The sequence below is a fragment of the Vidua macroura genome, chromosome 3, assembly GCF_024509145.1.
Source record: "Vidua macroura isolate BioBank_ID:100142 chromosome 3, ASM2450914v1, whole genome shotgun sequence".
Classification (NCBI taxonomy): Eukaryota; Metazoa; Chordata; class Aves; order Passeriformes; family Viduidae; genus Vidua; species Vidua macroura.
In genome coordinates, this window is record NC_071573.1 from 98,574,307 (window position 1) to 98,588,134 (window position 13,828).

Consider the following 13,828-nt stretch of genomic DNA (forward strand, 5'->3'; position numbering starts at 1 on the left):
AGGGCAGGCTTCTGTGGTTTGTGTCTTGTTTGGTTTGGGAAAGCATGAGTTGAACTTGGAAAGTTTCCTACTATCTGAAATATACACTTGACCTCTGGGAAGTGTAGAGTATCTTTGCCTACCATTTTTAAATTCATTTTTTAGTCATAACATTTTAAAGAAAAAAACTTTTTTTTTTTCTTTATTGCTTATTTCAATGTTAACTTGACTTGATTGGTCTACTTTTTTTGGGCTGCAGACAAAGGGATGGAAGCTACAGGAATCAGAACTGCTCAGGCAAATACTGTATCAGAATACTTCCTGATACCCAAACAGCTCTGTAGAAAATGGCTGCTCACTAAATCCAGCTATTCATGTTCCCTGAGGCAGAGAATTTAGTACCAAGGCTATTGATATTAGTTGGATTGTCTTACAGCTTGCTTGTATTGATGTAAACTTCTGTAACCTCTGGCCTACTACAGTGTGCACCATGCAAACATAAGAGAATCTTTTCCCCACAGAGGAATTTGCAGTTGATTTCTGTTAATAAACTGTTTGTGACCGTTCTGAGTACCCATATGAATATATGTCAAGGTCCTGAAAAGGTATTTTCAGACATAATCGATGTCCAATGTAAAAGGCTTGACATAGTTACTTTACATAAGGAGAGCATGTTTTCAAAGAACTCTTGGCCTTTTTCTGGATATTGTTTTGTGGGACAAGCTTTAGTTACCTTTTTTTTTTGGTTACCTTTTTGGTAATGGATAATAGACTAATCATTTTTACCTGTGGAAGGAGCTCATTTTATGAAGTGGCTAAGGGGAAATATTGTATATGTAAATGCTTTACATATAAGTATCACTGCTTTATTTGATTTCCTTCTTTAGGAAATAAAATCACTTAATTCTGATAATTTTCACTTGTAAAAACCATCAGGACTCACTGAAAAAGCTCTTTGTTTGACTTTTTGTTTTTAAAGCTTTTCTTTATGAACCCCTAGAATAATAGCCACAAGCTTAAGCTGCCGTAAAAACACTGTTCTCTTTGCCAGAGTAAGTCTATGCAAATTTCAGTTGCTTTATGCAGCAAACCAGATCTCTCTGCTGGGAAACTGAAGAATAAGTAGGTGTTTTCCATCCCTGTGCCCAGCATGCTTTCTGCTAGTAAGCAGGTCAGCACTGTGACCCACAAGATGTGCAGTGGGGGTTGTGTTTCAGCATCCTTCCTGACCGTGTGCATGAGCATGTAAAAGTTACAGATTGAGCAGGATGCAGGTGGTTTGTACAGATAGAAAACCCAAAAGTGCTCCAGTGGATGTTCAGCATGGGGTGTATCTTGAACAGCAGGACTGACTATCAGTTGCAACATCTGTGTTAATTTGGGGAAGGGGTTGATATGGTCTAGAAGTGCTAGGAGATGATAGAAAATGGTAGCAGGCAATTCCTCTCTTGAGTAGGCTGTCACATTCACTGCATACTGAATCTACAGCAGAGCTAAGTACTCTGGTGCACTAGGCATTAATGCCTGCACCATTGGTACCTGAGGTGTTTCCTCTTTAACAGGATGAATTATGGGAGTATGTAGAAGACATAAGGGATTGACTTAAGTACCTTCAGCTTTCTCTTCACAACAATACAGTGCTATGTAGTGCTATGCTACAGTAAAATAGCATCCTTTTTTATTTATATTTTTATTGCAATTCAAATTGATTTTGCTAACTCCATGTTAGAAAAGCTTTAGTTAAATTATTTTTGAGTATATTTTATTGGTATATTCCTTGAATAACTTTTGACATCTCTTCTCTTTGTGTAACTTAAGAGCCAAGTCTCTTCCATAATAATAAAGGTTAAAAATCCCAAAAGTCAGAGTCACAGCATGGGTCAGGTTGGAAGGGACTGCAGCAGATCATCCAGTCCAACCTCCCTGCTCAAGCAGGGTCATCCTGCAGCACACGGCGTGGGTTTGTGTTCAGAAATTCAGTACTGAATTTCTCCAGTAAGGGAGACTCCACAACCTCTCCGGGAAACCTGTTCCTGTGCAGTTACCTCCACAGTAAAGAAGTTCTTCCCCATATTCAGGTGGAACCTTCAGTGTATCAGTTTCTGCCTACTGTCTCTTGTCTTTATTAAATTAATTAATTGGTAGGGAAAGTGATTTGCCACTGTAGGACTTCCAGAAGCTTGTCCTTAACATTTTGTTGTAAATGTGGAAGGAAACTATAGTTCAAGTGCCAGAATTTAATTTTTAATCTTAATTTGCTACAATTATTCATGAGTAAAAGGAGAAAACTAAATGTAAACTAGAAGTAATAAACCAGAGACCAACACCTATTGACTTTTGAGCTGTCCTCACGTGTAGAAAGTGGTACAGAGGAAATCCCAATAGAATTTCTCTGCATGTGTTCCCAAAATCAAGAGGTCTGTAAATTACTGTATTTGTTACCTAGACAAGGGGAGCCCTGAAGAGAGCATTACCATCACTATGGTGAATCTGTACTCTTTTTTTTCTTCCCTCTTATGCTTTCAGTTATGTCTACATGCCCTCAGTACTTCAGCCTTTGGTTTTGGTATCTCTGCCTGTGTGGTTGCAGAGGCGTTAGGCATGGTCTCTGCCATGTGCTGCTGCTTTTTGCAGTAAACAAGGGTTTTATATGTGTGTTGTACTGCAAATGTTGTTTTAAGATTGGGAGGGAGGAAAAAACAGCAACAAAGCTGGAAGCATTACTGTGCAACAGTAATATTACTGTGAAGGATTAGAGCTGGAGCTGATGTTGAGGCTAATATAATATACCCCTGAGAATACTGTTACATGCTGATTCTCTGCAGAGGGAGAAGTGCAGGAAAACATGTACTCATGCAGCTAATGCACTACTCATCCCCACATCCTCTGCTCAGCCCATGTGGTGTAGTAGGTACTATCTAAAGTGTTTGTGTGACTAAGCTGTATGAGCTGTTCAGTTATGCAGTAAGTTTGGGACAGAAGAGGTTATCAGTTCTTCCTTATGACTTAGGTGATGTTCTAATCATCAGATTCTTTTTTTTTTTTTGGTGCGTGCAAATTTGGTGATTGACACTGACATAAGAACTTTCCCTTGATTGTGTTGTTTGAAGGTCTTGCAAGGCCTGTGCTAAATGACTTAACCAGACCATCACTTAGAAGAGAGAGAAAAACTAAACATCTGTCCGTAATCCCGGTGCTGTTGTGTTTTAAACATCTATCTTTAAGTTCCCTGGCCCGTGTGAGTGATGTATCTGTGCACAGGCATGTGCTGGCTGTCATACAAAGATATGGAGACACATAGTTGGAACATGGAATTCTGGATGTGTGAGATGAAACTTGGAAACAAACACCACTTTATTCATCAAGCTAGCATGGCTGAGATATTAACTTAGACCAAAATATAATTAAATTTTGTAGGACTGTACTTAGAGGCAAAATGCCCCTTTGCCAGAGAGGAAAGGAGCAGCCAGTTGCCTAGTAGGACAGTGAGAGTGAAGAACTGGATTTTGCTACAGATGATATGATGGGAAGAGGGCAGGCTCCTTCAAGCAGGAGGAAATTAGAACAGGAGATAAAAAGACAAAACTTGTAGGGGGAAGCTGGGGAATAATCAATTGGATTTGAACTGTACAAAAAGAGAGATTTGAATCCAGAGTCATCAAGTTTTTCTGGCCAAAGATTTGTTATAAAATGTCCTAGCTGAGATAGTTGTAATTTTTATCATGTAAGGCATCAGATGATATGTATAACGATACAAATATTTTGTTCTCCTATCTATTTTTAAATTTAGGACTACTAGTAAGAAAAACAGTGAGTAGCAGCTAGTGTTGATCAGACTAGATCCTATCTGCAGGATGTACTGAGCAGGCTGTATCAGTTTTATCAGTATTTGGTGGAAGAGGGGGAAATGTACTGATATAATTCATCCCACTGTATAGCTCAAACCATTTGGTTTATTATGAGGGTACAGAATTCTTACAGAAACATGTGTGGTGGTTTGGGGTTTTTTTCCCTGTTTGAGTGGGGTTTTTCCCTTTGGCTGAGGTGCCTGGTGTTAGAAACATTGTCTTCTTCTGAAGGTCTTCAGAATCACTTTCTTTCCTCTCTCTGAATAAGTAGTGTAGGCAGTTACCTGAAAATCTGCTTCTTTAGGCACCAGCAGTAGCATAACTATCTTGGGCAGTCTAAATCCCATCCCAAGTTTTTCCTTATGCTTAGTCTTGTGTATCACACCAACATGGTGAGTGAGTGTGTATACCATGTCATCTAATTCACAGGGTGAAATGGTATGACACAAGCTGGTGGTTTGGGAGAGAAGCTGTCTGACTTCTCACTAGAGCTGCTGGTTTTAGGAATAGTTTTGGAAAAAGTAAAAGTAACTTTTCATGTGATTGTAATGAGTGCACAAAACACATCTATAAAGAAGTGTTAACTCTATGAAGAATCTCTTATCCTTTGTGTGGCAATACATTCTTTCTACTCCTATTAAGTGGTTCTTCTTCCTCTTCTTGGTTCTTCTTCCTCTTAATACTGTTTGTGGAAGATAACCTTTCAGAGCAAGGGAAACCTTCACTCTAATATCTGAGGGGTAGATCTGGGACATGAGACCAGGAACTTTTCCACACAGAGATGTGAAAGATGCTGTCTCTTACCAACACCTACCTGGAATTTTGTGATTGTTACTGAGTCAAAAGAGCAAAGAGCTACAGGGAAGTTAACCAGACTTCACCCCACTCTGAATGCTGCTTTCAGCCTGCAGTGTATCTGCTTTGCATTTCAGATCTAGCATGGGAAGGGATGGTGCTTAGGTATGTGCTGTCTTACAACAGGAGCTGCTGTTCAAACCTGAGCTCCACTGTTAGTATGCAAGTGACACCTTGAGAGGGTTTGTGGTGGGTTTTTCATCCCATGTACTCTGTTCCTCATCTGAGACTTGTGAAGCACAATGAAAATACAGCATGCCTTAAGCATGAATTTTGTCATAGTTGCAAGTAAAATAACAGTTCTGATTTCCTTTTGAGAGGTGGTCCAAGTGTCTCAGTCAGTACTAGGGCTCCATTCCCCTTGCTCATATTTTCAGTTTCACAATAACTTTGCATAGCTTTAAAGGTGGTTTCTAGCTTGAAGCTTCTAAGGCTTTTCTCTTTACCCCTGGGAAGAAAGCTCTTGCAGAGCTCAAACTTGGTGTTATTTGGACTTTGTGTAAACATGGCTCTTACTTTTCTGAGAGAGTCAGCTCTGGAGAAGGAAAAAGCTTGTGGTATGTCAGAGCTTCAAACCGCTCCTTACTGATTTATTGCTAGTGTGAAGACAACCCAGAGTGCATTAATTCATCAATTCTTCTAAGCAGAGAGAGAAAGAATAGGAGGAAACAAGAAAGGGGGTGGAGGGGAAAAGAGTTGGGGAAGAGAAAATAAAAACATGGGGAAATATAAGGGATGGGAGGGAAGACATAGCAAAGCAGTTGTTTTTGAGTGAGTGGTCTAGGAATTTCTGGAAAATAAGGTGCTTCCCTAGAAGGCAGTGGAATTGTTTGTGCCCTTTTTTTTACTGTGGCCTTTACAAGCCAGGACACTATTCGGTCTCAAGTCACTTCTGACCACTAGATTGCGTTGAGGGGTTTTTGCAGTTGTGCTTAGGTTGCAACTGACTTTAAGATCAGTCTGCTTTAGGTTGGCTTCATCTTGCCTCACCTTAAGACCTCTTCTGTGTGTAGCCAATATCCCCTTCTCTAAAATACTCAGAGCTTAACTCTTAGCATCTTGTCTGTTAGTGATTTAACTTGTGACCTCCATCACTTCTGTATATATTTTGTATATTATATTTTATACACCTATATCTATACACCTGTGTCTATCTGAAATTCACAGATGGCGCCTTGGTATTGGCCCTACTATTCAAAGGTAGTGGTTCACTGCAGTAAAGTTTATGTAAGTGTCTAATAAGTATCTAATAGGTTCATGACTCTTAAAGCAAGAAAATGAGATAGGCAGGCTTATTCTCTCCAGACCAAAATGTGTTGCACTTGTGCCAGCTTTAGATCCAGTTGAAAAAACAGTTCTACAGTGTCCAGGCTTTTCTCCCATATTATGCAGGATGGAGTTTTCCCATCCAGCAGAGATGAGGATGCTTTTAAAATGCATATCATCTTGACCTTGCTGTTTGAAATTATCTTAAGCCTTGTGCCTCTGGCTGCTGAGAGTGCTCTGAGGTGTGCAGAGGATCTAGGACTCCAGTACTGGGAAATGGCATGGTGCAAGGGCTTCCCAGCTTTTGCCTGAGGTCATCTGCTGCTCCAGTGCTTTGATAATCTCTTGGATAGCAAACATTGATTAGACAAATGAATTCTGAGTGATGTAGTTCATCTTTAGTAATTACACACCTGTCCTTTTGTTCATGTCATCTTTTAGGAATATTGAATGTTTGGATCATACTGCAGTGGGATTCCATTTCTATTATTATTTTACTCTGTATAGAAGTACACTGCTTCTGAGACGCGCTGGGAAGTTGATCTATTTCACCTATTTTTTCGAGATTTCTCTTGTATTTCCTATGTTTTCAATTGTCTTATTTATTACACCATTTTTCTTTTTATTACATTTCTTTTTTCTTACCTTTGACTCTTCCAGCTCTTTCCCTTCTGTCTGTTTGCCTTTCCCATCTACAGTTTCTTTCAGATGAAATTAAGTGATTTTCTTTTTTCCTTTGAAATGTTTTCACCCTTGCCTACAGGATCTGAATAACAGCCTCACCCAGTTTATTTCAGGTTGCTGCTGTTTGGCAGTGCTACAAGAAGCCACAGTGGCACCAGTGCTGGTGACAAACATAGGAAAATGCAAGGTCAGGAAAGTCTTTGGCTCTATCACATTCAGTGGCTATATTTGTTGGAATATGTGCAAGGATCTAGCTCTCTGGGGCACTTCTGCATGGACAGCTTATGGCATGTCTATATGTAGTATTCTTTTGAAGGAGGAGTTTTAACAATCTCTTGTTTTCTGTGTTTGTCACCATAATATCTTTATCTCACTACCCACCCATGTATTTGATAGGCAGTATTCTCATATCCATAGATCTAGAAACTGTCCATTGCTTTTCCAGTCTTTAAAATCTGTCATGGTCTGTGCTGTAAACAAACCACATTGTCTAAGGTTTTGGCAGGAGTGGTTGCCGTATATATTCTAATTTCTCTAGAAAACAAACCAAAAAAAATTTACCCAGGTATTTAGCAAATAAATTGGTGTGGGTTTTTTTTTCTTCTTCTTTCAACATGCCCTAACAGTGATTTGTCCCTGAAGCATTCCACTAGATATATTTTGTTTTGCAATCAATGTTACTCTTCAGATATTTTTTATCACTGAAAAGACACTTTATTTTTTTCCTTTTTTTTTAGCATTGTAATGTTTCAATGTAATCTTTGTACATGTATATATTTATACACCTATATTTATACAGATGTATGCATATACATGTATGCTTGTGTATGTATGATACATATATAAATATTTAAATAAAGAATTTTATCAGTCAGGGAGGTAAAGCAAAGAAACATAGTAGCTACTCATGAGTGGACTGAAGTCCCTGGAATAATTGTTTCAACTCAAAGTATGAGCTTTTTTCCCATGTGCTTTATTGTGTAGGAGACTTAAGTTGCTGACAGTGTTCTAAAGCTTTTATACATGATCTTTTATTTCTTCTGGGCTTGAGGCTTGGAATAGCTTGAAGATAAGAACCTGGAGAGGTTGAAGTTGGTGGTTAGTCTGTTTAGGGACTTAAAGGCTAGGTCTAAAGAATTCACAATAAACAATGTGCTGACATGACTTTCTGCACTGTAAGTTGAAATTTTGTACATGTTGAAAAGTTATGCCTATAAACAGCAGCCTGTTATACTACTGGAATAAAGGATGTGGCTTTAGTGGGATTGTCTGGAATTCAGAGGATGATACCTGTCTGCTGGACTTCTGCAGTTGATTGTGGATCAGATTTATGAATGAGTCTGGAGACTTAGGTAGGAATTTGACAGGTTGACAGGATTTAAGAACCAAAGGAAGGCAAGCATCAAAGCTCTGAAGTTAGTCATCCCTAAACATCCATGTAAATCAGTCTTGTGTTAGTGTGACTGACACCAATCAGAGAGAGCGATTCTGCTTTACCAGGCAGTTCTGTGAAGATGAAGACTTGGAGACACAGCTACTGCAGTGATAGATGCCAGTAACTAACTGTGATTGATAAGTGAGATGTCAAGTCTGCCTGCCAGTTTGTGTTATTGTAAAATCTACCTGGTGTGTGGATGTAATAATTCATTTGTTTTATAAAGTGACTTTAAAATTACCTTTTCTGTGATATAGTTGCATAATAAAAACTGGTGCCACCAACACAAAACAGTTGCAAAGTGGTCAATTATGTCATGTAGGCTTCTTTCATATGATCCTTCTGAAGATCTTTGGAAAAGCCTAGGAAAAATGAAAAATGGCATCAAGTTCTAGCTCTGACAGAGGGGCAGCAAATAATGGAAGCTCTAGGACTGTTGCTGAATGCCCTTAGCCACCAGCCTGGATCATGGGTGGTAGTCCCTGCTGCCCTGAGGGTATGGCCCATAGCTGTGGGATTGTGTGCAATGAGCCACAGCTGTGGGTGCAGAGGAAGGCTCAAAGTCAAAAATATTGACTTAAAAGAAATGACAGGCAGTCCCAGTTCCAAAGTGCAGTGTAGTAACCTTTCTACAAATGACTGCACTTCAGACATCTGTGGGCTTCTTCCACATAAGCAAAAATATGTAGGATTTTGTACAGATTTATATTTTTGTAAATATTAGTGGTATGAATGTATAAACATACTTCATATATTAAAAAAATACATACAATTGTACTAACAGATGTGTTTGACTCTTTATATAGGAGGAAATGTAGTCTGTATTATATACTTTTTTAATCTATAAATATTAATACACAATACTAAATCTGTACTATAGCATATGTCTGACTTCCTCTAGTAGCCTGTAGTCCTTTAATTGGAGTTATTTTGATAAAGAAGAACAAGAAGATTGAGACCAAATTTTAAATCCCATTTAAGTCCCTTCCTTTGATTTCTAAAAGAGCTGCTTTTCATCATGTCAATAAATTGAGATTAAGTTAACTCCTTAAGGCACATGACTTAAGTGTACCTGATTAACTATCTGTCTGGTAGGAGCAGGGACTGAAGCCCTTAATTTAGAAATTAAACTCATCCCTGACCTAAAGCTGAAATTGAGATTCTGCTGAAATCTCTATTTTGAGTCTTGCTTGTTGGAAAAGACACACCAACTAGTGTGCTGCATATGACCGCTATTCAGCCCTATTTTCTAGTCACTCTTCTGATATAGGCAGTCCTATGTGTATCCTGTGTTGAAGATGCAATTGCAGTTTAAATGTACAGTGCTGTGAAATAATTGACTAGCATGCAATAAGAAAAATCATATTGTTTTAGGATTTCTTAAATGACTTTCTTACATAAAAGTTGCATTATTTCCTACTTTCATAGAAATTTTCACAGTATTTCTGCTTCACTGTTTTCTGCAATTCCTTGAGGCCTAAAAAGAATTGTTCTGTTCTTGACTTACCAGATGTTATCAGCCACTTGTTCTCACTAGAAAATATAGTCTGTGTAGGTGGACCAAAAGCTGAGGGATTACTGTTCAGAAATACAATTCATGTTCACTTAATTCATTAATTGTTTTTCAGAAATAATGCAAGTTTCATTTTCATTCCATGCACATCTCTGGGAGTGCCTAAGAGTTACATTCATATATATTGTGTTATTACAGTAAGAAGACTTCAGTCACTTCTCTCTCTTTATGCACAGATTCCCTTTCAGTGTGGACATGCACATGATTAAACACTCATTAGTCAGGTTGTTAATTATTTATGACAATATTGCTCTGAATAAACTCTTACTAAAGCTATTTCCTATGCTTCTGACTTCCAGTTTGCTTTGGGATGCTGTCCCAGAAAATTATGTGCTATCTTACCATATATCTTACAAATTCAGTATTACCAGATGGGGACCACAGTCAGCAAAAATACATAAATGAGATGGACCTTGACTGCAAATCCTCTTAGTTCCCTTGTCTTTCTTGCAATTACTTAGCATTCTCCCTGAAGTATTGCACATCACTAGAAAGCATGAGAATACAATCTAAAGCCATAAGAGGCCACAGTTGTGGAACACAGTAGGAGTTTTAATCTGGTTTTGAAAGAAGGTGCTTGTTTTTCTACTTTTCTCTTACAAGTTTGTTGTTTGGTTTTATGCTATTTTTTAAGCTTTTTAAAGTGTTGTGATGTAAACAGAGAAGGTTATTATTTAGTTGCAGCAGTGTGCTGGATGATCATGAAACAAGACCTAGTCCATGCACTGAAAAGCTTCATTCTCTGTTCCTTTACAGGGTTACCCAGGAGAGATGATTGAGTTGGGTGTGGAGGCTTTTTGTACAAGCCTTTTTAGGCTAGGTGGCAAATTTCTTGGTCCTTGCTTTAATGGCAGTGACATTGTGTCCTCTCCATGCCCCTTAATGAATATAAAATTTCTTTATTAAAAGAAGGTGTTTGGCAAGGAGGGGAGAGCAGGAATGGCTCTGCTACCATTTGAGGCTGAATTCAGATTTTGCTCAGTTATCACCATGGCTGAATTCAGCATGGATTGCATGCCATGTGTATGGGATAGCTGTTTTCTGCTGGTCTGTTGAAAGCCAACTTGAAAGGCATTTTAATTGATTCATTCTTGCTTTGCAAAAGACAAAGAGGGGAGCAAAAGTGATACCAGTAAGCCTCTATTGAATATCCTAGAAAACAAGGCTAAGCCTTGGGGCTGAAAGCTTGATATTTTCCCTTTGTTGTCACTTATTGACCCGTACTGAATATATATAATTTTTTTTTCCTGAATTGAGCCATGCTATACATTTGGTCAGCTTTAGTCTGAATTGTGTCAGATTTACATCTTAGCCATAAAATTTGCTGTGATTTTGGTCTGCCTTATGTATGTAAGTGCATCTTAACATTATCTGTCCTTCATTGTTCATTTCCTGATTTCATCTACTTGCAACCATAAGCATCAGATATCCAATAAACTAGGCAGGACAAGCAAATAACTAATGGCAGGCAGTTCAGATATATTTGGTCACTACTTCTCAAATACCTCATGAATCTGTCTGTAAATGTCAGATAAACCAAAGTTTGGAAGGAGAAAATTGGTTTTGCTAGTAATTTGTGTGTGAAATGAAAAAGTACTGGTGAAGTACAGAAGCAGTCTAGTAGCCTTAGAAGTCATGGGGTTTCATTCATCTCACCGTGTTGGACTTTCATGTTGAGGTCACGGGAAAGACTGCACAGCACAAATTGTATTTTGTGAGGTGGAACCATTATTCATGTGCTGTTCTGTGGGGCTGTTCCATCTCTTTCCATTGAAACAGTGTAGAGTTTTTGTGTGGGGTTTCAGAGGAAGTGCTCTAGAGCAGCCCTGGAAATGGGGTTGCTTAGCCTTTATTCTCTCCCCCCCTTCTTCTCCCTGTTGACTGCACTAGGAAAAAATCCTTTGGTGGTACTTAACGTACATCATAAAAAACATCTAATGAATTGGACTGAATGGGAAGGCTGACAAAATCTTCACTTTGTTTCAGAAATGTTAGGGGTCTTGGTGGAGTCATGCCCACAATTAACTGAATATCAAAGTCTTGGATTTCAAAGAAATGTTTGTGAAATCTGCGTGTGATTTCTTGGGGGACAAAAAGCATGCTTTTCTTGAACATTTGCCTAAATCTAGTATAGTAAGCATTAGTTTGTTGCAGTTCTGGAGGTTTGCAAAGTTCCCAGATATGACTTAAAAATTAGCAGTTTGTGCAAGGAGTAGTGGAGGCAGAGGGGGGAAAAAAGAAAACAAACCATGAAAAAACTGTAACCGTGATTTGAATAACGTAACTGCTGGTGTAACGATGGTAAGGAACCACCTAATTTTGGGAAGGAGGAAGGCATGACAATGTGAACCTTTCAGCAGCTTGGGATGTGAATTTTCTATGCTTGGAAGGTCAATGTCACAGGGATAAAACATTACTAGTAAATATGTTGTTAAAATTTGATGTACTCCATAAGTTACCCTAGATGTTTTGGGGGAGTGTGTGGGTTTTTGTTTTGTTTTTCTTCATGTAAAATTCATAAATTAGCTTTTCTCTTTGCGAATACATTTCTTACATGTGAGATTTTCTTTCTGCTTAGTCAGTTGACAACGCACCATCTGGGCCCTGAAGATAAAGATGCTCTGCATGATCCTATCCTATCACTGTCTTGAGGGTGATATATAGGTTATTATAGCCTATTCTTATAGCTCACTTTTTTTGCCCCAGATGATTGTTGCTACAACCAAGTTGTGCTCTCAGCATATTGAAAGAGTTGGAGTAAATTGCAGGCTAAAACTTGCAGTGTACTCAAAATATTTATTGTTCTTGCTAAAATTAACAGCAAACTGATTGATCTGTCATGCTCCTGGGAACAAAAATATCTGGCTCTGTGAGCTGAAATATCATCATGCTGGAAAAGGGCATAATAAATGCCTGGCTTATGAAAGACCTTTTGAGTCTTGCCTGCATAGCTGAGGTTAAGGCATGTCATGAGTAAATTTTAATGTTTGTGAGAGAAAGCTTGCAACTAGTGATGAAAATCACAGGAATTGGAAACAAGATTTTTGCATGTGACCTAAGGGTATTCCTGCTTGCCTTCATATGTTTAGTGTATTATATGTGTGGGGTTATTTTTCCTTCTGCTTTCTATATGCAAGTTCTATCAGGCAGGGATATAAAAGGGAATGCAAGTACTGGCACTTGCTGGCAAGTGCTGCATAGCTATTGCTGATTAGTTAGGTCGTTGGAAAAAACAAACCCAACAAGCAATAGCTGACAATGTGATTTTCAATGGCAGAAATGTACTGAGTATCAATATAAGAAAATAATGGAGTATCTTTACTTTTTATGCTGTTCTTCAGACTGCTCTGCAATGACTACAGCAAGATACAGGCCTACCTGGGACTTGGTACTTGACCCATTAGTGTCCTGTAAGCTCTGCCTTGGTGAATACCCCGTGGAGCAGATGACAACAATAGCACAATGCCAATGCATCTTCTGTACCCTGGTGAGTTTGTGTTCTTTATTAGACATAAAAAAACAAGACATATGTTTAACTGCAGAAATAGTGTATTTCTGCTGGGTAGGACTCACCCTGAAGTATTGATCTTGCGTTGGAAATAAATAACCATTGCTGTGTACTTGACCCAAAAGCTAGGAAGTAAACCTTTGTTTACCTGCAATTAAAAAAAAAAAATATTCTGCACTTCAGTATACTTACCAAGGTTATTTACACTTTCCCTTTTTTCTATCAGTGGCTTGGATCTGGGGGTGGTTTTGGTGCTCCTTATGTACCTTTTAAAAGACAACTTCTATTGAGTTGGACTGAATGGGAGGGCTGACAAAATCTTCACTTTTTTTCAGAAATGTTAGAGACCTTGGTGGAGTCATGCCCACAATTAATTGAATATCAAAGACTACTGGGGTGGTTTTATTTGGGTTTTTATTGGGTGCTGAGATGTTTGTGATTTGTTTTTCTGTTTTTTTTTCCATTAGGTTTTTAATTTTTTTTTTAACTTTAGAAGAGAATAGAGTCTTTCAGTTGAAAGAGATCACTTCAGCCATGATCTGTGGTCCAACTGCCTGGCCAGTTCATGGCTTGTCAAAAGCTAAAGCATGGTGTTAAAAGGCATTGTCCAAATACCTCGTAAACACTGCTCTAGGAATCCTGTTCCAGTGTTTGGTCACACTCTCTGTAAAGAAATGCTT

General features: G+C 38.5%; 1 protein-coding gene across 4 annotated transcripts in view; it reads left to right on the forward strand.

The window, feature by feature from the left end:
* Positions 1 to 13,828, forward strand: part of RNF144A (ring finger protein 144A) — a 62,985-nt gene that overhangs the window by 21,729 nt on the left and 27,428 nt on the right. For all 4 annotated transcript variants that reach the window (XM_053972226.1, XM_053972224.1, XM_053972223.1 and 1 more), the window contains one exon: positions 12,982 to 13,127. In XM_053972226.1, the coding sequence (XP_053828201.1) occupies positions 12,993 to 13,127 (135 nt within the window). In that variant the 5' untranslated portion in view covers positions 12,982 to 12,992. The remainder of the gene's footprint in view (positions 1 to 12,981; positions 13,128 to 13,828) is intronic.